The sequence below is a fragment of the Leguminivora glycinivorella genome, chromosome 19 (genome assembly GCF_023078275.1).
Source record: "Leguminivora glycinivorella isolate SPB_JAAS2020 chromosome 19, LegGlyc_1.1, whole genome shotgun sequence".
Classification (NCBI taxonomy): Eukaryota; Metazoa; Arthropoda; class Insecta; order Lepidoptera; family Tortricidae; genus Leguminivora; species Leguminivora glycinivorella.
The window spans coordinates 18,201,870-18,229,797 of record NC_062989.1 but is presented as its reverse complement, the minus strand read 5'-3'; the positions used below and the strand labels follow the sequence as shown (position 1 = coordinate 18,229,797).

At 41.9% G+C, this 27,928-nt stretch overlaps 2 protein-coding genes across 2 annotated transcripts in view; both read right to left on the bottom strand.

Moving 5' to 3' along the window:
* Positions 1-24: 24 nt before the first annotated feature.
* On the bottom strand, positions 25-3,661 carry LOC125236436. The gene is made up of 2 exons (XM_048143239.1): positions 3,149-3,661; positions 25-598 (listed from the first exon to the last, which is right to left on the bottom strand). The coding sequence occupies exons 1-2, from the start codon at positions 3,333-3,335 to the stop codon at positions 66-68; spliced, it is 720 nt and encodes a 239-aa protein (XP_047999196.1). The 5' UTR covers positions 3,336-3,661; the 3' UTR covers positions 25-65.
* A 4,857-nt stretch (positions 3,662-8,518) lies between these two features.
* The window catches only part of LOC125236435, a 32,293-nt gene continuing 12,883 nt past the window's right edge, over positions 8,519-27,928 (bottom strand). The window contains exon 2 of the mRNA XM_048143238.1: positions 8,519-10,611. Within this exon, the coding sequence (XP_047999195.1) occupies positions 8,986-10,608 (1,623 nt within the window). The 5' untranslated portion in view covers positions 10,609-10,611 and the 3' untranslated portion in view covers positions 8,519-8,985. The remainder of the gene's footprint in view (positions 10,612-27,928) is intronic.

Sequence of the window (27,928 nt, the reverse complement as noted above, 5' to 3'; positions counted from 1 at the left end):
TTTTATATGTGTGTCAAAATGGAAAGCAAAAAAACACCGTGTATAGATTGTTGTGTTATTATTTTCTACGGGTTTTGATTTTGGCGAGAGCTTCTTATTTTCTTCAGTAAGTGCAGAACTCCTATTTGGAAGTCCAGGACTTCATCTTCGTGTAACTCGTCTAACGCTGGTAATATCCCGTTGAAAAATGAAAGGTGCCGATTCATTGTTTGCGGTTCATTATTTAAATAAGTATCCATTTTCATCATCTTAGTATGTGAAGGGAGATCAGCATTTGTGTGTGTGTTCGGCGCACGTTCGGGCGTCGACTTGGACGACGAGGGCGGCTCGTGTGTCCCGGTGGAATTTGTTTCCCAAGTTTCGTTTGCATCCAAATTATTATCATAGACATCGGATTCCGAATTGTTACTTTCGATCTTAACGACAGTTATTGGCTGGTCGGGATGTATTACTTTCTGCAAGAAGCGTAATTGTTTACTATACAGATAGGGCTTCGTTATTTTGCTGCCACTTCCTGACCTCTTCTGGTCTTGTATCTTTTTACATGATCTATGATAAGTATCTCTTATGTAGGTCCACCGCTGAATAATTAGTTTAGCTGTAAAAGACAAAGATTTTGGAAAATATACTTGAGAAGACGTTGAGAGCTGTTAAAATTGAGTATGAGTAGATATAATTTATGTTACACATAGGTACAGGGAGGCTACTTTGGGCATCTTGTTTCCTGTTAACTATTACACCGAGTCTTATGAATATTGATACTTAAGTTAACAGAAAAACAGTAAAAGTATTCTAAATTCCAATATCCCCATCGCTGCGTCGGTGTGATAGCGGTTGAATTGGCCTATGGCTGTAGGTACCTAAGCTAAAAGGAGAAATAAGTAAAGCTTTAAAACTATTTTCATTATGCTCCATTTCAAATACAAAGGTCCGATAATACTTGAGAAAAGAAAAGATACTTGGCCGGCCCGGCCCCCGGCGAGCTATTAGTTGTACCTACTCGTACCTATATGTATGTATGTATATGTACTACCTATGTAATTTGCACCGACGCGTACCAATTTGAAGTGCTCCTATTAAGATAAAAATAAGCGCGTTAAAAAACACTAAAAAGCAAAAAATAATAAACCTTTTATATATACCTCTATACCGCCTTTTATATTGTATAAAAATAAAACCACCTTCAAAAATAAACCGTTTATTTTGAAGGCGGTTTTTTTTAAGTTTATTTATTTCTTGATTTTTAGTGTTTCCTATTGATATTATAAGTATCAGTCCGAATACTCCGAATATACGTACAGTAGTGAAATAATTATTATGCTTTAACTCCTAACCATTGAGGAGTTGACCTTCCATCATCACCTCAGCCACATAAAATTATTACCATCAGGCGCAAATACGTGTGTACCTTTGAAAAATATACTAAAAACATTATGCCTATAACATTTGAAGAGTTCCCTCGATTTCTCCAAGATCCCATCATCAGACCCCGACTTGGTGTCAATGGGACCATGTCGGGGTTATACCCGTTCGATCAAATATTTTTTTTGAAAATCGGTTCACGATTCTTGGAGATATATTTTTGTATGCATGTTACATACAAAAAAACTATCAGTCGAATTGAGAACCTCCTCCTTTTTTTGAAGTCGGTTAACAAAAGGCAAACAATAAGCCCTTTTGTTAAGCTTCTAGTACTGTTGACTACAAAGAGATGTTTCCACTTTTTCACCTTATTACAATGCAATAAGGTGTGGATACGTCTCTTTGTAGTCGACTGTACTATCGGGCCTTCGTATTTGAAATGGAGTATGCTAATACAGTGGAATCTCTATAACTCGAACCTTGTTAAGTCGAAATCCTCAGTAAGTCGAATAAAAATGCCATTCCCTTCCGCTGAACCCCTAAATACGCGGTATCTCGAATTATTCAGACTTTGTAACTCGAACAAAATGTTGATTCCCTAGGATGTATTGATAATACATTCTTATACTCTATAACTCGAATTTCGAAAAGGAGACTTTGTAAGTCGTACTAAGTAAAAAAAAAAAGATGTCTTACTCGGAATTCCCAGAAATAATATCAATAAAATCTACGATGAATGTTCGGGTTCAGGGCTTTCAAATCTATTGTTTTTGTCTTGTACACGTGCAATTAATACATTCGAACAGCTGTTGACGTTTTTTCTTTGTCGACACAGGAGTCACAGGACACGATATCTCGTGAAGCTTATCCATCAGTATAACAAATGACACATAAATGAAATAAAGTCTTCAGTTTCCTTTTTGTACTCATATTTATTTATTTAATCTTTATTGAACAAACAACTTATGGTACAAAAGGTTTACTTTATTCCAAAAAGCATTCTCTACTAGTCAACCTTTAGGCAAAAAAAGTATGTTGTATGTAGTTAGTTAAGGTACAACTACATACTGATTCAGTAGTCAGTACTTACTTATTTAACCTTAACTAACTACATACAACTACATACTGATTCAGTAGTCAGTACTTACTTATTTAACCTTAACTAACTACATACAACTACATACTGATTCAGTAGTCAGTACTTACTTATTTAACCTTAACTAACTACATACAACTACATACTGATTCAGTAGTCAGTACTTACTTATTTAACCTTAACTAACTACATACAACTACATACTGATTCAGTAGTCAGTACTTACTTATTTAACCTTAACTAACTACATACAACTACATACTGATTCAGTAGTCAGTACTTACTTATTTAACCTTAACTAACTACATACAACATACTTTTTTTGCCTAAAGGTTGACTAGTAGAGAATGCTTTTTGGAATAAAGTAAACCTTTTGTACCATAAGTTGTTTGTTCAATAAAGATTAAATAAATAAATATGAGTACAAAAAGGAAACTGAAGACTTTATTTCATTTATGTGTCATTTGTTATATAATACTGTACCTACTAAATATAGGTACGTAATATAAAACTTACTTTACAAATCGAAAAACAAACCTAGAAATCGCGCCTTTGTAAGTCGAAATTCCAGCAGTTAAACCACTGTATCTCGAAGTTCTTGTTAAGTCGAAAACTCGTTAACTCGAATTTTTTTGCTTTTCCCTTGAGATTCGAGTTATCGAGATTCCACTGTATATATACACAACATACCGAAAGCTTGCCTAGTTGTTTCATCCTTTGTCTCGAGCGTTGGATCCAATGCTATCATAATGTCCCTCCAAGCCGCTTGAGTCGCGACGCGATTTTTATAAAGTTCGTTACTTCTATCCCACACTACGGGACTTTGTTCTACTAAACTAATTAATGTTTCGTTATCGATGGATGCCTCGTCGGCCATTTTGGAAAAGTGACGAGAATCTCCACAAACTGCGTGCACTCCTTGTAACAGACGCTCGGTCACTGAACGTGCGCGCGTCTTCGGTCACTATTCGAGAAAAACCGTGTGACACAGTGTCGTGCCGTGAGAAATGAATGAAACAGCTATAGTTTACTACTCCCCACTGCAAACATTTACTTCAGAATAACACGGTGATAATTTTCCCCGTTAGCTTTGCTGTCACTAATACATGTAGGTAGACGATATAATCTCGTATATAATTACGAGTATACGAGAAAAATATTAACGCTGTGTGAACCTAGCCTTCAAATTTAATCGATTTTTCTGTTTATTCCAGCGAACGTAGATAGATTTAGATAGATTTTTGCAGTACACTCGAGTACGTATACGACTACACACTTATGCGAACAAAAATATCTGAACACGACACGAGGACACGACTGTAATAATAAATCACTTTCAGATAATTATTTTTGTAGATAATGCAAAATATTAACCTCACCGTAATTGCTCCTAGAAATACTACAGGCGTTTCATTTACTAAAATATGGAGTTTGGTTGTAATCTAAATTGTTTATCAGATAGGTTGAGCATTCATTATGATTTATATAGTTACCGAATTCGGTGGCGAACGAGCATACGGCTAGCCTGACGGTAAGCGGTCTCTGAAGCCTATGGATATGAATCAAAACATGTCTGCAGCCTGCAAAACATCCCTCTTTGTCGATCATCATATTAGCTAATTACAAGGACAAGATGTGCTTGCACGCGAATACACTATACACACAGTGGCGGGGCGTGAAAATTTTCGTTGGTAAAGCCGGAGGGGTTTTCGGAATCTGTTTTGTATGGACTTCTACAGATACTAGATAATTTTAGGGAACCCGTTGGGAATCGAGTTGTATCGACGCCCCGCCACTGCTATACATAGAATCCATTATTCTCTGGACATGAATTACACGGTGTTATTCCTGTCAACTCCTTATCAATCTTATCATTCGCCTATTTCGCTTGCAGTTTCGTCTTAATTATTGATCACTGCGTCTTTACAGATCATACCTAGTTGCCGTGGCCTATTTCACGATAGTGACAATAATTGTCGCCCGACAGTGACACTTTGACGTTCATTGCCTGTTGGATAAGGAAATATTGACGCTGAGTAACAATGTTACTTAACAACCCAGAAATAGGTACAGACTTGTCAGTGTGGTGAAACAGCCCACATGCACAGTCTAGCCGACAGACAGACTGCAATTGGTATGGTATTAACTACGTCAGCGTGCAGCTCCTAAGAAGTTGCCGCTGTCGGCTTATATCGGCCCTAGTGCGTTTTCACATTTTCCGATCCGATATCGGATATAGGACCTATATCCCATAAATTTAAGCCTTCTTTGATTTTTGCCTTTGACATCTTTCCGACATCCGATATCGGATCGGATAAATGTGAAAACGCACTTACAGTGGTGTATTCTAGTAGCAGTAGTAGTAATCACTTTATTGTGTACAACAGTTTAATACAATTTGTAGGAATAGAGATACAAAGGCGAGCTTATCCCTATAAGGGATCTCTTCCAGCTAACCTTGGCTTTATTCTATATTGTATAGCCTTACTGCATCGCGCACCGGCGGCGATCGTAGCTGTAACTTGACTCCAAAAGGTCGCATGTTGCTGGGTTTAGTTCATGTACAAATCGTCTCCGTATGTAAATATTACCTTACCTACTTACCTAATACCCTAATACTTACCAACAAAGCTCTCTCAGGCCTCTGCTCAGCGCAGCGCAGTGTCTCCTACACGCAGGGCAGTCGCGTAACATCTACATCTGCGCAGTTACACAAGCGAAAATATCACAACACTCTTTTATTACTTTTTTATATTAGTGTCGCGTTTAGATATTTTCGCTCGCGTAGCTGTGTAGATATATACATAAATATCTATCGTAGGTAAGTTGTAAACAGCATGCAGCCTAGTTCTCAATAAAATCAATGAACTTTTGTTAGATAGATAGATAGATAGATACATTTATTGGTACTAATCATACACCGTCAAACACTGTTACAATTATGTAAAAAATAAAAAAAATAAAATAAAAATACAATCTTTCAAATAAAATTCCAATAAAATGATGTCTAATTTGATCTAAGGAACTTGATGCCATTTTATACATTAAATAACAAAAAATAAAACCGCCTTCAAAAATAAGCGCGTTACAAAACACGGAGAAACTAAAAAGCAAAAAATAATAAACCTTTGAATTCAGATTTCTTATCGTATTGCAATAATCTAAACATCCAAATTATAAACAAATCAATTATTTTTGCAGTCGGTACCAGACCTGTTCGTCGCCTTGCTATTGCCTGTTTGCCCCACCCAACCATACGCAGGCTGGCACCGACTCCAAAAATAATTGATTTGTTTATAATTTGGATGTTTAGATTATTGCAATACGATAAGAAATCTGAATTCAAAGGTTTATTATTTTTTGCTTTTTAGTTTCTCCGTGTTTTGTAACGCGCTTATTTTTGAAGGCGGTTTTATTTTTTGTTAAAAAAGTTTATTTATTTGTTGATTTTTAGTGGTTCCTATTGATATTATATGTATCAGTCCGAATACATGTACACTAGTGAAAGAATTATCCTTTAACTCCTAACCATTGAGGAGTTGACCTTCCATCATCAGCTCAGCCACATAAAATTATTACCATCAGGCGTAAATACTGGTTTACCTTTGAAAAATACACTGAAAACATTACATGTGCCTATAACATTTGAAGAGTTCCCTCGATTTCTCCAGGATCCCATCATCAGACCCTGACTTGGTGCCAATGGGACCATTTCGGGGTTATACCCGTTCGATCAAAAAAAAAATTTTGAAAATCGGTCCACAATTCTCGGAGATATCGAGGAACATACATACAAAAAAAAAAAAAAAAAAAAAAACATTCAGTCGAATTGAGAACCTCCTCCTTTTTTGAAGTCGGTTAAAAATAAATAATAATAGTAATGATCAGAAAAGTGATATCAATACAATAATTAATTACAACACAATTCGAAAATCAATGAAATTACAATTAAAAATAATAATAATAAATAAGAATTCGTAAATACAATTTTATTATGGCATTTTAGGTCATGTTTAATTTTTAGCTAAATTTTCATTCATCAAAGAACTCATTTATTGTGTAATAGGCCTTCATTAGGCAATACATTTTCAACTTATGTATAAATTGGCGTTCATTGTCAACATTTTTGATAGCTTCAGGAATCTTATGTACACTTTAGCGCCCATTACCTTGAGAGACTTGCCCGTTTTCCGTTGCCCGGTTAAGGTCATAATATATACCTCATAAAGATTAAATATACCTCATAATTAAATAGTCATAAAGTCATAATAGTGTTACCTAGGGACCCTCCAAGTCCAACTTAACCGTGTTTAGTGATGACGATGGGTGGGAGGTGGGTCAAAGAGCATTAAACGCATATTTAGTACTGGTTTGAATGGGGTGTACTTAGATACTGTACATGTCTAAGTAGTATGGAGAGGAAGATATCCATTAAAAAAAAAAGGGTTCTACCAAAAAAAAAAAGAGATATAACTTAGTAGTACACCAATAATTATAATTTATATTAATGTTATTCGAATCTCTTTTCTATGAAATATGTAATGTCATTAATTAATATATCATTTAAAATAATAATAAACAATACTACACATAATATAAATAAGAACATAACAATTTATATGCATGCAAGTAATAATAAAGCATGAAGAACAAAAAAAACCGGCCAAGAGCGTGTCGGGCCACGCTCAGTGTAGGATTCCGTAGTTTTCCGTATTTTTCTCAAAAACTACTGAACCTATCAAGTTCAAAATAATTTTCCTAGAAAGTCTTTATAAAGTTCTACTTTTGTGATTTTTTTCATATTTTTTAAACATATGGTTCAAAAGTTAGAGGGGGGGACGCACTTTTTTTCCTTTAGGAGCGATTATTTCCGAAAATATTAATATTATCAAAAAACGATCTTAGTAAACCCTTATTCATTTTTAAATACCTATCCAACAACATATCACACGTTGGGGTTGGAATGAAAAAAAAAATCAGCCCCCACTTTACATGTAGGAGGGGTACCCTAAGAAAACATTTTTTTCCATTTTTTATTTTTGCACTTTGTTGGCGTGATTGATATATGTATATCCAATTTTCAGCTTTCTAGTGCTTACGGTTACTGAGATTATCCGCGGACGGACGGACGGACGGACGGACGGACGGACGGACGGACGGACGGACGGACGGACGGACGGACGGACGGACGGACGGACGGACGGACGGACGGACGGACGGACGGACGGACGGACGGACGGACGGACGGACGGACGGACGGACGGACGGACAGACAGACATGGCGAAACTATAAGGGTTCCTAGTTGACTACGGAACCCTAAAAATGACACTAAACTAAATGAATAATATTAGCATGTAATTTCAAAGTTGGAATAATAAAGGCTTTTTAGGGTTCCGTAGTCAACTAGGAACCCTTATAGTTTCGCCATGTCTGTCTGTCCGTCCGTCCGTCCGTCCGTCCGTCCGTCCGTCCGTCCGTCCGTCCGCGGATAATCTCAGTAACCGTAAGCACTAGAAAGCTGAAATTTGGTACTAATATATATCTCAATCACGCTAACAAAGTGCAAAAATAAAAACTGGAAAAAAATGTTTTATTAGGGTACCCCCCCTACATGTAAAGTGGGGCCTGATATTTTTTTTCATTCCAACCTCAACGTGTGATATATTGTTGGATAGGTATTTAAAAATGAATAAGGGTTTACTAAGATCGTTTTTTGGTAATATTAATATTTTCGAAAATAATCGCTCCTAAAGGAAAAAAAAGTGCGTCCCCCCCCCTCTAACTTTTGAACCATATGTTTAAAAAATATGAAAAAAATCGAAAAAGTAGAACTTTATAAATACTTTCTAGGAAAATTGTTTTGAACTTGATAGGTTCAGTAGTTTTTGAGAAAAATACGGAAAACTACGGAACCCTACACTGAGCGTGGCCCGACACGCTCTTGGCCGGTTTTTTTTTATTAGATGTCTATGTAAAGGCATCGATAATCATCAGTCTCTTTGTGTATGGTAACTTGATAAGGATCAAGTGGGGTAAAGGGGTGAATGAAAACAGGTGAATGCGAGGATTTACTCTTTATTTTCAACTCCTGCCGTTCCGCTATAGGATCTATTTCAATATTCACCTAACTATCCAATCAACTGCATACAAAATGCTGGCATACATTTGTTCTCGACTGTTCTGAACGCGGCGTCGGCGTCCGGGCGCCGGGCGCGGCCCGCGGCGCAAGCGGCCCTTCTTCTACTCGGTAAGTCCGTTTGATTCCGCCCATCGCGCCGGTGCCACCCGGCGGACGCGGTTATAATACTTATGCACAATACTCGAATATCGCAATATTCACTTTCAACTCACAAACAATGTGTCACAACGCAAGTACGTCACCGTCTACGTCTCAACTATTTACAAATACAATAAATAGGAATAGAAAATAAATGCTTACAAAAATATAGTTAGAGCACGGGGCGTACTGTGGCTAGTCTGCGATGCGGTTATGTGCCGGCGCGGCCGCGGCCGGCGGACTAGAGGGTCACCGCTGCTCGGGCGGCACGAGGCCCAGCTCGGTCAGCACCTGCGTCACGCGCGGCACCAGCCGGTCCGCCCAGCGCCACAGCGCCGCGTCGCGCACCGGCTCGGCGCGCAGCTCCTGGCATGACTTGCTCAGCGCCGTCACGCAGTCGGCGCGGTAGTGCTGCAGCCGCGCCTGCTTCGTGTCCAGCGCGTACGAGGAGCACGCGCCGCCCAGGCACGCCAGCGGGAAGTGGTTGTGCAGCGTGAGCACGCGCCCCGTCTCGTGAAAGGCCTTCACGTACTGGCCGGGCTTGGTGAAGTTGCGCGTGCGGTACACGTGCTGCAGCATGTGCATGTAGCGCGGCGCGCCCGGCTCCCAGCTGTGCGCGTGCTGCAGCTGGTCCAGGTAGTACACGTTGGAGGCGTGGTAGGACGAGCGCGACGGCTTGCCCGCCGCCGGCTCCGCCAGCGGCACCACGCGCTTCATCAGCGAGCTCCAGTCGGGGTCCTGCAGCGGCACGATCACCTCGTCCACGTCCAGTAGCGCCAGCCAGCGGTACTGGTACATGTGCCGGTACAGGCAGTCGTTGTACGGCACCAGCTCCATCTGCCGCTTGTGCGTCGTCTTCTTCTTGAGGTACATGTGCTGCAGGCCCGGCAGGTTGGGCTGCCCGCCCGGCAGCGTGATGGGCGTGCTCTCGACGAGGCCGCGCGCGCGGTAGTAGGCGAGCACCTTGCTGATGTTGGGGTGCACCTGGAGCTCGTAGAAGAACACCTTGTCGGCGCCGAGCAGCCGCACGAGCTCGATCCACTCCACGAGGCGCACGGACAGGTCCTCGTGCTGGAAGTCGAGCCCCTTGACGCAGACGGCGAACTCCTTCTGCGCGCGGTCGGGCGGCTCGTCGAAGTGCACGCGCAGGCAGTTGGTGGCGCGGTCGCACGGCTTCTCCACCAGCGAGACGGCGGCGGGGCGCAGCGCGCGCACGTCCGCCGGCAGCACGCACGCTAGCAGGTACGGCTGCAGCACGCCGTCGCGGTGGTTGCCCCACTTGCTGTTCCACACGTACTTGTACTCGAGCACACGCACCACCACGGGGTCAGGCCGCTCCTCGAACCACAGCTGACAGTGCGTGGGCAGCGTGGGCTTGATGCGGTCGTGTACGGCCAGCAGCCGCACGGCGGGGCCGATGCGCGAGGCGTTGCGCGCGTCAAGGTACGCGCCGTACAAGTGGAACACGCCCTGGCTGGAGCGCAGCGTCTGCCAGTAGGTGTTGTGGAACTCGAGGTCGAAGACGGAGGGGAAGGGCGCGCAGTCCTTGGACTTGTAGAACTTGTTCTTGTCGTTGCGGTGCTTGTGCCAGTAGGTGAGGGGCAGCGAGGGCAGCTGGCGCTCTGCGTCGGCGCGCAGCTGGTCCTCGGTGAGGCGCGCGTCGGCGGCGGGCGTGGCGGCGGGCGCGGGCGTGGAGGCGGCCGCGTCCGACTGCAGCAGCTGGCGCGCCGGCGCGTGCGGCGGCGCGGGCCCGGGCGCGCGCAGGCGCGGCAGGCACGCCAGGCACAGCGCGCCCCAGCACACCAGCAGCAGCAGCGCGCGCGCGCCGCGCCAGCCCGCCAGCCGCGACGGCACCCCGCCCGCACACCGCATCACCTGAAACGCACAACATCATCACATTAATCATTTTCGGGAACTGTTTGGTTGAATTGGACTTAACGTTATAACCAGACCGTCAAGTAAATATTTAGTATCACACGTGTGTGAAGAGTGAGTAATTAATAGGCATACATTAAACGCTGAATGGATCCTTCTTAAAAAAATTCTGAATTAAAATCAGTTGACTTGATCCGATCCAACATAAAATGACTGATGATTCGTTGATTAGCATAATTTAATCCTAAGGACGGAACAACTTCAATAATCCTTAGACTTATATTGACCGGGATATAGACAGTGATCATGATGCATGCAACTGTGTCGTAAATATCGGCAACTCGACAAAAATCAAAAAGGTAATCACCGTCTATATCCCGGTCAATATAAGTCTAATGAAAATAACCGTGAATCATTCAAAACTGTTAAATAATCCTCATAATGTATTCATAAAATGAACATTCGGTTACGCCGTTAGCACCGACTTGCCTCCACATTACGAATAGGTACTTTGAACCACGAGTACCGAAATTTTCAGTGCAGAGCGCCGGGGCGGGACGGCAGGGCGGGCCCGACGCTGGCGTAGACATTTGTTGGGTATCTTTAGCGGCAGACAGGCTCCATCAGGAGTCACGTCCCGTGGCAGCACTCATGGCAGAGCGGTAGTCGTGGGCAACGGTTTAAAGGAAGGAGATATTGTAGAAAAACGGCAGCTTCTAGAGCCTTTGCCGGAGTCAGAGTAAGAAAATATATCTACAAAAATAATGATACATAGCACGACGTGCACGCTCGGCTCGTGCTCCTGTTGTCACGTCATTTTGTCAAGTGTCAAGAATTGTAGAAAGAAGATTTTAGTAAAAAGGTCAGCCGCCAAGGACTTTGAAGCTGAACCAAACATTTTTAATAACTTATCAGTCGCTTATCTATAATAAAGATTTCCACCGATTAATATCCCGCATATCCATAAAATAACGAAAAAATCGTTGTTGGACGACTTAGCGAAATCAAAATTGCAACGAACGGTTTCTAAATTAGTGAAACTACGTAAAATGGAATGCTAATTAAGGTGTCTTTTCAGTTTTATCCTTATGAGTCAAGTTTTATCTGTACCGTGAATTTGACGTAGGTACAGTTGTGTTCAATGTGTAACTCAAGCTCGGAGCCTGGTGCGGGGAGCTGCATGCAACCCGGCCAGTCGGTCAGTGAACGGGATGAGATTATTGTTAATTATTGTGATCAGCGGCTGCTCGGAGCGCTGCGCTAGGTGCCTATGCCTACATGCAAACCGGCCGAGAAAGGCCCGAGCCCGACGCGTGAGAACTACATATCGCTTCACACTTCACAAGGCACAGTCGCGTGATGAACACTAGTTAAGGCAGAAGTAAGTAAGAAGTAAAGTCGAACAAACACTAGCCCTAGCTTTTAGATCTAGATAGCCTCTAGCAGGCTAAGGTTGAATGTAGCCTTGTAAAATAGCAGCTTTCCATTAGTCTAAGCTCCAAGCTTACTCTGTAGCGACTTGGCGACTGGGAAGTTGATGTAGGTAGTGTAGAACTCTAGTTAGATTATTTACTATGTATGTTTCCAACACGCAATTTTGCTATCATAGTTCTGATGAAAGCACTGTCAACAACGTGGGTGGGTCGTTACTCAGACGACAAAGATTTACGTTCAAAAGGGACAATGATGTCAATAATACAGGTGTTATATTTAAATTTAAGTTATCTAAATATACGCGGCCCTGTTCCGGCGTTTTTGCCTCAGTTTTTGCTTGCAGCGGGCTGCTGCGCCCGCGGCGCTAACGGCGCGGCCTCTGCCTGCGCCCGCGCAGAGGAATGCAACGGTAACTGATCACTGCCCACCACACCAGCATATCGACATTTCACCGCTCGCTCCTCAATCTTATCACCAAGAGATAAAGTCTACCCAGGGCCAGTCATGTGTCCACTTGTAGTATATCGACATTGACTTGGTCGGTCTTATCACGGCGACATAAGAGCCATCTATGAGTTATGTGTAGCGCGTGACGAGGTACGCTGACGCGGGGTCAGTATTAATTAGATCACAGATCGCGTTGGTGTAAAGCTTTCAAACAAACTTATCAAGGTCACTCAGTACACGGAGCAATTCAAAATATACGTATACACTTCTGTACTGTATTGGTGATCAAGATTTGATCAAGATCATTTGTTGTTCTTTCACAGGTAGCTTTGAAATATACCTATACATATGCAACCGGGTCAACTCTAAGGAGATTATAAAGTTGTGATTTTTAAATTCCATTCCGTGCCATTATTTGTCCCTTTATTGCACAAGTAAAACTTATCTATGTCTTATCATTTTTTTTAAAGTTAGTTTTGATCTAGAAAGACCGAGGTTGAATTCCACGATTTACCACACACTTTAGGGTAGAACATCGGTACGCAGACCTTGGCCAGGCACCTCGACGCCACATTGTCCTGATCGCTCGGATCGGAAGCTCGATGGCACGTCGCTGGACGTGCGTCGCACGCGCACGGACGCACGGATGTGATGCCCAGGCGCACACGCTTCTTCAAACCATTACTGATTTATCGCTGACTATCATAGTATCTCTAAAATAACACCGTTGGTGCAGACTGCAGGGACTTTTGATATGGAAAGCTTGCTTCATGGAAAGCTTTATGCCCCTATCATGATGCTTTTATTGAAAATGGCGAGAAAGCTGTCATAAGAAACAATGCACTTATAAATAAAACAGATGATAACGCTAATGTACTCGTGTTTTTAAGGATTGAAAATATTGAAATACTAGTAAGAAGAATCTTAAGTTGAATGCCGAAAGCTATGTCCCAGTTAAAAAGCTTCCGAAATAGTAGGCCAACCATCTGGCCACACATCAGAAAGCTATCGGCGTTCACAACACATATCTTTGTAAAGTGGAGGCCTAAAAGGCAGTCGTCTTGCATCAGAAGTTACCTTGATTAATAACTTTTTCCTTGTTAATTCCTGTCTGAAGCGTTCCGAGTCGTTAAATAGTCGGCATTGTGTGAGTGTCGCACTCGCGAGCGAGTAACAACAACAATAGACGAGGAAACGAACGCGCGTGGCAGTGACTGAGATCTTGAACTGATTGTGACAGCAAGGGCAACTTAGAGGACGGGAATCCAGTGTTTCTTAAGATTTCCTAAGACGGGAATCTAATGTCAATACAATGTCTCTTTTGTATTTATTGCTTAGCAATGACAATTGAAACAATACCTAAATTGGAATAATGACAGAGAGGTAAAAAACGTGGTTTTATGTTATTTAAAGAGCGATTTCATCCAGACTATAAAGTTCCACTGACTGAAAGCCTAAGGTTTGGTTTTGAATTCTTTCGTTGCTTAGGATATTGCTTAATGTGAGTGGGAATATAAACAGAATATTAACTGAAACTGTTTATTCGTAAAATGTACGCAGTTGTGTAAGATTCATTATTCATTTGAATGTTTTGCATGTTTCTTTAGATAGGTACCTTCTTCAACGTACCTAATGAGTTAATGAGAGTCAGTTAAGCCTTGGTTGTGTAGAAATACGTTATCTGTTTTTGCATCGAAACCTGTTTTTGTCTATTCACAATTTGGCTGATTAACTCATTAGCCTTGAGGACTTAAGGTTAATGATGATGGCTTGTGATTTGATTTGGCAAACATTATGGAAACGAAGAGGCTCGATCGATTCGATAATGACAATTACCTGCATGAACGCAGGAGCATCGCAACTAAATGCCCAGCGTGCATGTGGTCTTCCATCCAAATACTGTATATTTATTAGAATCTGGTGCTGTTTAATCAATATTGTTAAGTAGATATCTCTTACATTTCCTAGTGATATGCCGAGAGCCGAGAGGCGTCATACTTGTCGAAGTTATCGATCCGGTTGTAGTTTTGGTGATGGTTTAACCCTTAGTACTTAATTAATTGTTTGCGTTTTGGAATCGAGATACGCACTTATAGCCGGGTCCAGACATGTATCATTTGCCCGATCCGATCACCGTATCCGTATCGCCGACGCGTATCATGATCGCATATGTGGACGGGTAATGATACGCGTATCATGATACGCGATCTCGATACGCCGTTATGATACGGCCCGACCCATGTCATGTCGGTTTTTGTCCGATCATCAAAGGTGATACAGATACGGACGGGGGTCAGTCTGGACGCATCACTCGCGACGCTCGGTCGGTTGCACGTGCGCGTCATTTTCGTGTCCTTGCCGTGAAATAAAAACAATGAATTGGAACAATGAAAATGTTATTAAGTAAATTTATCGAGGCCTATAAAGAAAAGCAAGTATTATGGGACCCCAGCCACAAAAGCTATTACAACAGGAATCTGAAGCAGGAAGCCTGGGATGAACTCTAAACTGGGATGAACTTAGAATATTGTGAATGACAATAAAACAGGCACATGAAATTGCTAAATTCTCGTACACTTCAACCAACTGCGACGACATGTTTGATCAAGAGCAGAAACTGAACTGGGCAATTTGATACGCGATCATGACTATTGTGAAAATACGGATACGGAGCAAATCGGAGGCGTCCACAACTTGATACGGGGCTTGATACAATACGCAGATACGGTACGGTGATCGGATACGGTGATAGGATCGGGCAAATGATACATGTCTGGACCCGGCTTATGGCGGATTAGCACTTATCGACTAGCGCGTTATCGTTTCGCGGATTAGCAATTCATGTTTGTTTTAATTATCTTCCATACTAAAAAATCATTAAAGCTTATATTATTGTAAGAACCTAATGAATGAGCCCATTTAAAATATATCTTATCAATATCTGTAATAAAATAACGCAAGAACCAGCTGCAAACCCGTTCCAGCTGAATTCGTCTACGTTGGCCAGTCGATATAGGGCTTTACACTAGAACGTGCTAGAACGCGAAGTGCCTACCGCGAACACAGATGTTCAAATTCTCTCATCTTTCTCTGTCACTCTTACTCGCCTTACTTAGAGTAAAAGAGATAGATTCCCTCAATAAGCGAACACTGATGGTGTTCGCGGTAGGCCCTTTGCAGTCTCGGGCAGACGGAAGTGGCATTATGCATGCGCGCGCGCACAGTCACAGGGCCGGGCGGCGGCGGCGGCGGCGCGGGCGCGGGTCGACGCCCGCAACCTGTTCCACCCGTCCCGTCCCGTCGGCCGACCCTCCGCCAGAACTCTGCCACTCCACAGGGTTCTGTGTTATTTTTAACATTACTTTTAGCAAAGTTGCTTTCAATCTCATGGTTGTGGGTTCAAAAAGGCTTTGCATGCATCAGTTGTGCTTATGCCGTTTCACACCAAGAGGCCCCACGTAATCATATGATAACATAATTCATACATAATATAAAGATAAAAGAAGAGCTTTACATTACCTTGTGGTACGCAAGTTATGCAATAGAGATGGACCTTTGAATAGACTTCGACACTTGATGTGTATTATCTACAATCGCTTTTCGGTGAAGGTAAAGATCGCGTGGAAACCGGACCGATCCCAATAAGGCCGAGATGGCATAGTTTGCCTTTTGGGTTGGGAGGTCAGATCACATCAGAGTTCAGATGGAAGTCGTTTTAGCAAGACTAGTTTTTCGTGAGATTAGTCTTGAGGTCCGATGAACCCGCGAAAGGCCAGCAACTTTGGTGCTTGCAGCATTGACGTGGGCGGTGTCACTGTGAAGCCCTTTATTAAAAAGCGACAATAGCAAGAACATTGTTCGCTTCAAGTAGTTTTGCTGCAACATCATCCCTGAATTCGATTCGGTGTATTTGGTGTTGTGAATGTAACCCAAAGGCTACTAAGTCACTTTTTAACTACTTATAGTAATACACAATTATTTCGCTGCTATTTTCGTATTGAAGATTTCAGCAACAATGATAAACAGTCGAATCACTGTGTTCTAAAACGTGTGTAACACCTTCCATGTTACCTACTTATTTCCCGATTACTTTACCGGAGTCATTGGTTACTTTTTCTTTCGTGACATCTAATTCTGTTTCTAATGTATGTACCTTACCTAAGATTTGTTTGAGTTGCGTGCACCGCCAGTGTCAGCAGTGTCAGCTCGCGGCAGAAAGCAATTATCAACACAGTTGCGTTGGTCCGAGTCCGAGCTAACACGCGTTTCTATAAACATTGCCCGTATCGACTCTTGCGCAGCTTACACAACAAGATGCGCCAAAGGTCGCCTTTCTCCGAGGCGCGTGTCACCACACACACAGGCACGCGTGTATGTCACCACCGCACACAAACACCACCGCCAACAGATGGCGCGAGCGAAAGAGGTCAGCTCAAATGTCGTTACGGCGATCATAGTGATCAATCAATTTAATAGGCGTGCAACCTATTTAAACAATTTATCAACCATTAGGTCGTCTTGTTTTTACGGTTTCGTTCGTGGATTAAATTAATGATATTGTCCGACTAGTCCGCAACTCCGCAGTACAGTGCTTTGATTCGGCGACGAAAGGTGCTTATTAAGCTAACTAGTCCACTTTCTATTGAAATTAATTAACTCATAGTCTTGTAACAGAACTATGGTTTGTATAGGTTTGATAACTGATAACATTGATGATATTAACACAGATGGCTAGTAAGTACCAGCATTCATGGCTGCAGCGTACAGCACTTTAAGAGTTTGACACTTTGAGCGTATCAAATATTGAACTGCCCTATTTGGAAACTAGGCTGCTAAAAATAAAATGCAATTTGTGTAACGAAAAACCATATCTCCGGAACGGACAAAAAGAAAGAGCAATGTCAAACTCTGAGCCACTTCTTGTGGTGACTTTTTGCAGTTTTTGCCGAATACAAATATTGGTCAAATTTGCGCGTGACGATCTTGCGGTTAGTTTACGACTACGAATAGAATTTGCAAGTTTATGGACTATGGTATGTAGTTGACTTAGTTGAGACAACGAGAGATTCAGCGTTCTTTACTTACTAAACTTGTCAATTTTCATCATTTTCCTTATATGGATATATGTAATTATGGTTTCTCTGATAGGCACATCAGAGAAACCATCGACGGGATTTGTGTGCCTATTAATAAGCTAGCAATTGCTTAAAATCGCATGTAATTTATTACAAGGTCTATAGAAGCCATGAAACCGGATTATTAGTATAATTCAGGTATGTAGGTACAAATTATTTTGGCGTAGGCGTTGCCCCGCTGATCCTTATTGAATGGATCGAAATACTTCAGTAAATATGTATTTCCAGTGTTGGAGTTTCACGAGAGTTTTTAATCGAATTGCTAATGACTGACGTAAAGCAGCTAAAGGGAAGGATCACTTCCATCGGCGGCGGGCGGTTGTTTGATCAGGCGCGGCATCGCTTAGAGGCGGCTATTACTCTGAATTAGAAACGGATTCGCTTCGCTCGGGATTCGCGGAACCAGCGAGGAAAGCAACTGGCGTGGCACATTCGCATTCACTACACTTACTTTAAGACGATAATTATGGGATTTGTACCTTTAATGTAAATTTTGCAAAACACGTAACGTTACAACGCTTTGGCAAACCTAAAATCTACGACACAGTTTATCTACAAGCTACGAGTCAACAAAGTTTGTATATTGTCTAATGAACTCTGCGTCAAGGTAATTTTGGACAAGCAGTCAAAAACAGCAACCTGCAAGTTGCAGAACATAATATATCTTTACTGCATGTCGACAATGTTTCATGTTTCGACTTGACTCGTGAGAACTTTGCATTTCTTTATTGTTTGGATCAGAAGCGAACGGAAGGCTCATTCATTTGATGTCAATTGGTTATCATAATAACTTGCGTCACATTTCTCCGAAGTGCATACGCCACGCCATGGCGGATGTCAGGACAATGGATGCACTCTGTCGGCTATCGCTTTATTACATCGGGTTGTTTGCCTTCTGCTTGTTAATCGTCATTTGTTTGTCATTAATTAGGTACCAACCAAGTTTTGTTAAGTTCGTGGCTAATAAAAACTGTTTTAAGTTCTTAAAGTTAACAAATAACGAATACTTATTTACAGTGAAGATAAATATGTATATCAGATACGAGACTGTCTTATTTCCACAGTGGAATTGTTTTTATTGAAGTCTGATAACGTTAATGAAAGGAAGCAGGCGATTTCCTGCGCACAGTTGTGGAACCTGTGTTAGCGTTGCCTTTGAGTTCACCTGATAACGTATCTCTGCTCTGTTATCTTGTGTATCCGCAGTATCTTTGAATCTGAGTAAATGTGAGGTGATATTGCGGGAGAGTCAACATTTGTTACGTATTTTGGCGTAACTATAATAAAATAAATAACATCACGCGGCGGGGAAACCACACCGGCGAGATAAGGACTAAATTATTTGCTGGTATGTTCTTGCAAAACAAAGAAAGAAAGAAAAGTATCTTCAAATACAATCTACCTTTTACGTAGACACTAGACATATTATGTGCCCATCTTGTAAGGAATTTGGAAACGATTTAGATGAATGTAACGGTAACCAATGATTGTTACTTGACTACCAGATGTAATACATACCAACATGGGTATTTAAAGTACTTCAATCAGCAGTTCGTCTTTAAGTTAAAGACGTTCTATTTTAAAACTACCTTTCGCCGTGTGGCAGGTCACCAAAGTGGCATCATACATAGATTTGATGGCATTTCTACAAAACTGGACTTTAAAGTTTGCGGCTAATAAGTACCGTATGTTAGTCTCGGTCTTGGTCTCGGGCGTCTCGGCAGATCGTGTGGAGCCGGGGCGGCGGAGCGTGCGCGCGCATCCGGCTGCGTATGCGCATGCGCCACACTCTGCTTTAATGACTGTTTTCATAACAAGAGAGCGTGTCGCTATCCCCGGCCACCACGCACCTTCACACTCCGAAACTATAGCCCTCAACCTAAAGTGATTTATTCGCAAATAGACAACTGATTCAGCATAATATATACTTCTTGGAGTTGCTTTTCCAAGATAAGATCGAGACATAGTTTTGTAGATCGATCTAGCCAAAGTTAGATAAGAAGCTTTATAGATATAATTCTTTTCTCATTTCCCCAAAACATCCATCACGCGGTATACCAGTTACATTAGCTATTGAATTAGAAATGTGACAACACACTGATAAACAACTGAACGCGTTTTCTATTGGCTTTTATTGATGGGCTGGGACAGTGGCAGTGCATTCCCCCCTCACTGAGTGTTTATGTCGGATAATCCGGGAGTTGGGAGCGGCGCAGGCGCAGGCGTGGGCGACATTGTGTAGCTTCCCGTCGCGCTGCAACAGTGCAGCGGCGGCCAACTGGGTCAGTGGGCCGGTTTCCCAAGCCGTGGCCCGCTGCCCGGTGGATGGGTAAACACGTTCGGGACGAGATAATTATAAACAGATTTGAGGATTTACAAGAAGCTTGGAAGAGAAGGGCTAAATGCTGCTGCTATTATATTTAACGGTTACTTAGTTATTTGGTTATGTTTCCTTAACACATGGCATCTTAGACTTTTTTTATGATGAGTCGATGACAAAAGTTTAAGTAATAATGCTACTAATTTTCCTCAATAGATTTCTGGACTTGTGTGGATTTAATCTCCTAAACGGTTCTCACATAAAAGTATCGATTTTTACAGGGATTGTCCTCCACAAAACGAGAGAAATAATAATATATCACACATCAGCCTCGTGAAACTGATTGGTTCAAGACGGGCTTTGAACTCACGACCACACGATTGAAAGCCGATCGCCGCACGCTCTCAGCTCCAGTTTAAAATAGAGCAAAGCAACATGATTGTACGAGTGGTGTGTCGTCACCGTGTCCTTTCTATCTCGCTGCAGTCGCGGCGTGAAAGGACTGAGCTGGCGTGGCTAATGTTGGCTGTGGCGGAGTAAGTACACCGTGAATACCGTGATGTAAGCCTCGGGAAGTTGTGTTGCATCGGATTGTGTGCTGATCGTGAGATAGCTGCGCCGAGCGTATAGAAACCTATTTGGTTTGGTAAAGGGCAAGCTTTCACTGCAAGCGTGTCTGGACAAACCAAGAAACTGTATGTTGGAATTTGCGTACAGCACCAGCTCTTTAGCGGAAACGTTAGCTCGGAGACGCCACAGATATGATTTATTCTTTTCCTGCTTGTTTATTTGTCTTAATGATTATGATGTCTTGCTGTGCCTCATCAGGGATATAATTACCTGTAAACAAAAGAAAAACAGGATCAGTAAGAAGTTTAGTACCTATATCACCTTCCTAGTATAACAAAAAGCTTTTCCCCTCACTAGCTCGGAAACACGTGTTTTGTCCTTTAATACCAGCGGGTAGAAACGCATTTTATCCACTAGTGGGTAAAGTAATTTGACCTTGAATAAAGTCAAATTAACTGCTTTAAAATTGATAAAAGTAGGTGAATCTAGTAATAAAGATGATGTACCACCTGTGGAACTACTGGAAGCAGTGATAAACGCATTTTTTGCGTTGTAGTTTCCTCGCTATAGTGAGGGGAAAAGTTTTGTGTTACACTCGGGTGCAAATGTATTTTACTTCTCGTGTGTTAAAAAACTCGCAAGTTCAGGATTCTATTCTCGAACCACTCGCTTCGCTCGTGGTTCAACTATATAATCCTTTCACTTGCTCGTTTTTCAGTTCCACACTCGGCGTTAAAATACAACTTTGCCCCCTTGTATAACAGATAACTATTAGTTCTTTTCAAGGAAATATTCCTTAAAGGTTGAGAAATTTTTAAATGAATGCAGTATTTTATGGACGCATAACCGGCATAACCTTCCAAAAGTTTACTAAACATTCATTCTGTTTATAAACTATATAAGCTTCTTGCGGCAATCATTGAAGCATATTCTATTTACGTCTCAATTGATTGTAAGCAATCCGGTAGTAAAATTTACTGCCGGATAAATAGGATTTAACGTATCTCTGTGTCTATAGCTCTTCCGTATTTGGCAGAGAGAAATTACTATCCCACTGCGGAGCGTGAAAGATTGGCACCTCATCAACGTAGCCTGATGATCACATTTGTCTGAGCAGCTTGATGAGTCCATATGTAACTGTCAATTTGTACCACCAAGTTTGCGACGAAAGTTGTACTATTAGTTAAGACTTGGCCTAATAACGGCTTTGCTCTGCGATATTCTCGTGCTTTTGGGACAAGTAGAAAAGTAAATGTAAATATGCAGATGAAGTTTATTCCAACAATTGAAGTTCAGGATAAGAAGCATGAATGAAGGCAGGATGATCCGATGAGTCACAAGACAACATTTTAGAACAATTGAGTAACGATAAACATCCGACGGTAGCCCACTAGTGCGGCTAGGAGTAACCTTGAGGCTGCGCCCGCGCCGGCGCGTCACGTTCACGTGACGTCACGCCGGTCATTACCGAGGCCTTCCGCGAGCCTTCCACGCCGAAATACGCTGGAACTCGAGTGACTCACAAACGGAATAGGTCCTGGTTTTTTCTTTGAGTAATGTGTAGAAAAAAAACCGGCCAAGAGCGTGTCGGGCCACGCTCAGTGTAGGGTTCCGTAGTTTTCCGTATTTTTCTCAAAAACTACTGAACCTATCAAGTTCAAAATAATTTTCCTAGAAAGTCTTTATAAAGTTCTACTTTTGTGATTTTTTTCATATTTTTTAAACTTATGGTTCAAAAGTTAGAGGGGGGGGGACGCACTTTTTTTTCCTTTAGGAGCGATTATTTCCGAAAATATTAATATTATCAAAAAACAGTCTTAGTAAACCCTTATTAATTTTTAATTACCTATCCAACAATATATCACACGTTGGGGTTGGAATGAAAAAAAATATCAGCCCCCACTAGGTACATACATGTAGGGGGGGTACCCTAATAAAACATTTTTTTCCATTTTTTATTTTTGCACTTTGTTGGCGTGTTTGATATACATATTGGTACCAAATTTCAGCTGTCTAGTGCTAACGGTTACTGAGATTATCCGCGGACGGACGGACGGACGGACGGACGGACGGACGGACGGACGGACGGACGGACGGACAGACAGACATGGCGAAACTATAAGGGTTCCTAGTTGACTACGGAACCCTAAAAAACGATAGGTGATTGATTTGTGATTCAGAAGCATAATAAAATAAGTAAATACACTTTACTATATGCAGCAATGAATTACTGCGTTTTCACATTATCCGATCCGATATCGGATGTCGGACCGATATCCCATACATTACAGGCGCCATCTTGCATTTTTTCTATTGAAATCGTTCCGACATCCGATATCGGATCGGATAATGTGAAAACGGCCACGCGTTAACTGTCATACAAAATCAGGCAATTTATTATTACAGAAAGTGAAGACTTGGAACGTTAAGGAAGCGAACCGATATATTCAAAACAATTATTTTCTTTCCGCACTCATATGATAATATTGATAATGTGTAAGCTGCTGGGATGGATATATAATATGTATAATAATTATGGCGCGAGAAATCGCTTTAAACGTAATTAAATGATGCTAATTTTATTCACTGGAAAAATATTCTAAGTGGTCTCTGGTGTCGTCATAGCCTTCACGTGCGTCATGACTAACCCACCATTTTATATGGAATTTGACAGATGACAGCCCACTAACCCTGAGTTAAGTGATTGGTGCAAGTGGGCCTTATTGGTATACTTAAACTAGTCTTTTTAATTCTGTAGATATAATAATCTACATACAAATTCAGTCAAGTTACTTGTATTGTACCCACTTCTCAAAGTGTTCCTCTGCATGCTGTTGGTCCCGCGCATGCGCGGAGGTATTGCGCAAACACCATAACTAGAAGGATTAGCATAATATGCATCATCATACAGCTAATCCATTATAAACCGTAATGCTACGAGATTAGGTGTACAAAGGTCAGTGCGGTCGTGATCCGCGGAGATGCGCATAATGCGCGGAAAGGTCGCGTACGCGGCGCGGGCGAAAGGTTAAACAGAATGTCAGGAGACTCAGGAGTGCTCAAACATTATACTTTAATATACCGTGGCGTATGGCGTCTGTGGCCCGCTACGAATAGAACCTCTTCCGCGGTGTATTTGTGTAATACATCGCGGAAATTCCTATGAGGAAGACGATAAATTGTGTCATGTTTAAGTTATAGTACATGGTATGAATAGCAATTTGTTACAAGTTCTAAGTGCGTTTTCACATTATCCGATCCGATATCGAATGTCGGACCGATATCCCATACATTACAGGCGCCATCTTGGATTTTTTCTATTGAAATCCTTCCGACATCCGATATCGGATCGGATAATGTGAAAACGGCCTAACGCAGCAGCAACGCTTATAAGTTATAAGTATAAACTGAGTCGTGAGTGTCGCGACAGTCTTTGCTATTGCCGAGGTATTCCTCGGTACCTAAAGTTAAACGACTTTTAAAGTTCTGACATAATATTAAAATGTAGTAAGTACCTACCAGTATAAAGTATAACTGGCTTGGTAGTCACTGGTTTTGGGATCATAATCGATCAAGCAAGAAGTAGCAAAGAGGATCGAGTATTATAGAGAGTTACTGTCGAAGTAAAATATGTAATCACAGTGACTGCCATCTCTTGACACAGGCTTAAAACTTTTGAACCTCGGTTTTGACAATCTGGCCCATATTGTTAGCTTGATATGTGTTAAAATGTCAAATATTAATATTAGCGACATCTACCTGAGCGTATCCCAAAGGTGTAATGCCATTGCCATCTAGGCCACCGTACCTTTTTCTGTAAGGTACTGAGGTACGTTTTTTTCTTAGACTTTATCCGTCTATACGGAGTTATATATGTCTTTGGAAGTAGTAAAGAATTCGGCCAGAGCTGGATAGAAAAATAAGGTTGTTCTGCGTCACGTCAGCACATAAGGTCGAGACTGATCCGCAACACCGTTCATAAAAGCCTGTTTCATCTTTAAGGTAGTCTGCAGAGAAATGTGTTGTCTAAATGGGAGCACTATTGTTTATGTTATTATTTTTCTGAAACTGACAGAAAACGAATCGAAAACTAAATTTTACCATTTTCTCATAAATAATAATTGTTTATCAGCTGAACACCGATGTTCCGACGCCCGTGGCCTTGATTTTTTACCGTCATGCTCCGTGGCAATTATCAAACGTAGTGATTACCAGACGGAGTAGGCAAGTAGACCGCCGCCGCCGCGCCGCTCGAGCGAGGAAAGCTGGATGTATGTACGCACCAACTTTTGCATAGAGATAATAATGTCTTTAAATACAGCAATTGAAAAATCACTAATAACTTCGACAAGTGCAGTGACGGTTACATTAATAAATTGATTCGGCCTATTCGCATCAGCCAATAGAAAGGTCAAGAGGACTCGGTAGGAACCTACGAGTCCCACGAGCATCTTAGACAAAGTCATAGCTAAACGTACCAACACTTTACTTGAGTACATTAAGTAGCACTTAGTATTCTGGCCGTGCTCAACGACGTGTGAGCACCGAACCACGTCGCTCAAGGCTGCAGTACTAACTACTAGTACGACCATCTGCAATGCAATAATACATTACAGTACGAAGATCACAAAAACAGCTCATATAAAATCTCACTTGAAGAGCTACCCTTACGGCCAGACTCTTGTGGCTCCACCAATAAGATCTTGTCAGATTTTTTGCCATAATCCTTGTGTCCTTGGAAGAATAACATATAACTTGCAGTAGGCCTAGCACATGATGGCCGCGGGAGTATGTCGCCGCGAGATAGACTACCCGTCCTTATGTCATTAATACAGTTAGAAGAAGACGTGGCATCTATCTCGCGGCGACATACTCCCGCGGCCATCATGTGCTAGGCCTACAGGTGACTATACCGACTGGTGACGTTGTTACATATCATTACGATGATACTTGTTTTCCGAACCGAAGCCACGTAATTTGTTTACGGGAACAAAAAACGACAATTGGTCAATTACAAAACGCTCAGAGTGTATCATTTGATGTTCGGTTCCGAGCGAGCGAGGCATTATACGATACATATGTATTTAACACTGTAAGTGTTGTATTAGTATCTACTCGTATTAGCATAGACGGCTAATAACTGCGATATTTACATGTAAATAGCATTCAATATCCCGATCTATATTACGTAATAGCGATTATTACAGCTACTTACAACTCGTATAATTTGTTCATACAGAGTAGAAGATCTGTTGCTGCAGTGCGGCGGCCGCTGTGGGACGGCGCGGCGGGCCGGCGCGCGCGCAGGCGGCTTCATTGAACTTCGCATTTCTAATGGAAAGCGGACGATCCATTAGCAAACACATACGTTATGCAGCAAACATATATCATTTATTTTATGCAACTACCTATGTAAAGAAGAGGGATTATTATTGTCTAAGCGGGCCCCGGTCCAGACTCCCAGGAGCCGTCACGTGGCGGATGCCGGGATCCGGGATAACGCAAGGAGGTGACAAAAGAACGGTAGTCAATTGTTTTTATAAATCTTTCGTATGATTAGCAAAATACGCGAGAATCTTTGATTAGTTTAACTAGCTAATTATTTTAATTTACAGGCATTTTCGAGAATTATCGCTTCACGCCTACTTCACAGTAGTTGTTTAGTCGTTCTACTCGTAAGTTTAGGTCAAGCTGCAACAGTAGGAGTGAGGACTTGAGGAGTTAAAGGTTATGGTACTTTCTAATTTACTATCAGATCCTACTTTAGCTGCCGCTACTGCAACATCACTGCATTCCGCAGTATCGGTTGTCTGGTGATGTAGATGTAGCTTGATTCGCTTGATATCCGACCGTCATGGCTCAAATTATTAAACACAATTCCTTTGGGGATTTAGTTATCTTAGCTTCTATTCCTTTCGTGCTAATCCTCTGCCTCAATATGTTGCTTTAATCTTAATATATTTGGTTATACTCGGGCAAGACCCGCAATGCAAGATGCTGAATATAGTGATAAAATGGCGACGACATTCGCCATTCACCGACCGACCGCAGCGAACACATGGCATTGTGTTGTGTTCTTACAACGTAACGCGACAATGTGATCGTGTCGTGCCAAGCGACATTCAATTACACCAACATACCATACTCGGTGAGTTGGAGTGTATAACCACCGTTTAAATAACTTAACTTTGAATACTTAGGTAGGTACGCGTACATGCTTTAATGCAGTTTAACCAGTAGAATGCTCAAACTGCAAAAACCCATCCAGATTGGTACACGCTTTCAGTCCTTATCCCCAGGTAATACAGGTGCGCGCGCGCCGGTGCGGGCGGAGGGGGGAACGGGTGGAACAGGAATAACCACAAGTGCATCCTGTCCTCGACCTCCCCCCTCCTCCTCTCGCCCCGAGACTCCCCTCGCAGATGCGCAGAAACGATTTGCGAGCGTTTGAACGCCGAGTTTAGTGTTTGTGCTGAACTTCCTTATTATAGTTTGCTTTAGCTAGAATAGGTAGCTAGCAGCTGAACTCTGACTTATGTGCAGTGTATGTTGAATTTATAAGCCATTTGCGAGTCACGATCTAATTTGCAATAACATTGTCATATGAAAGGATTTGATTTTATTTGATTGTTTCTTTCAATAGCTACTTAATTATAAAACAATAGAGTTTAATTTAAATCATTAACATAAATAATTAAAGGAATCATATTAGGACTATAACATTGTAATTAAGTAGTAGGTATTTATTGGTACGGCATCTTTTAGTTAGTATCTAAGGAGACCTACTTGTTTTGTTATAACATAATTGTTGTGTTCTTATGTACACTAATGGTTGTTACTACTACTACTACTCCGATTAAAAACGGGTCACTATAGGTACTCACTTCACATGTAAACTGCCACTTAGTGGCTCATCATTGAGTTGAGACGATCACGTTACGTTACGTTGTAATGTCTTTATAATACTCGTGGTAGGCCCCGGTGTGTGTAATTCAACAAGTACCCGAAGGATTAATGGTCTGCTGACTTCATTATGCGGCCAGTGGCCATGGCCAGGCTGGACTAGTGTCCTATCAGGCTCAACAGACATAATTAACACATTGTTCTGTATACCTAATGTGTTTCTTGCCCTATGTTACGCAATGTAGACTACCTATTTATAAACGATATAACTTTGGACCCTCTTGCATTGTTTTCTCGTCGTGCGCCGAGGACCTAATTGACGACCGGTCTGGCTCAGTCGGTTAGTGACCCTGCCTGCTAAGCCGCGGTCCTGGGTTCGAATCCCGGTAAGGGCATTTATTTGTGTGATGAGCACAGTTATTTGTTCCTGAGTCATGGATGTTTTCTATGTATATAAGTATATATTTATCTATTTAAGTATGTATATCGTCGCTTAGCACCCATAGTA

Coding starts and splice junctions, on each gene's coding strand:
- LOC125236436 (XM_048143239.1), bottom strand. CDS start 3,335: ATGGCCGACGAGGCATCCATCGATAACGAAACATTAATTAGTTTAGTA. Junction 599..3,148: donor AACAACTAGGCAAGCTTTCG/GTATGTTGTGTA, acceptor TGTCTTTTACAG/CTAAACTAATTATTCAGCGG.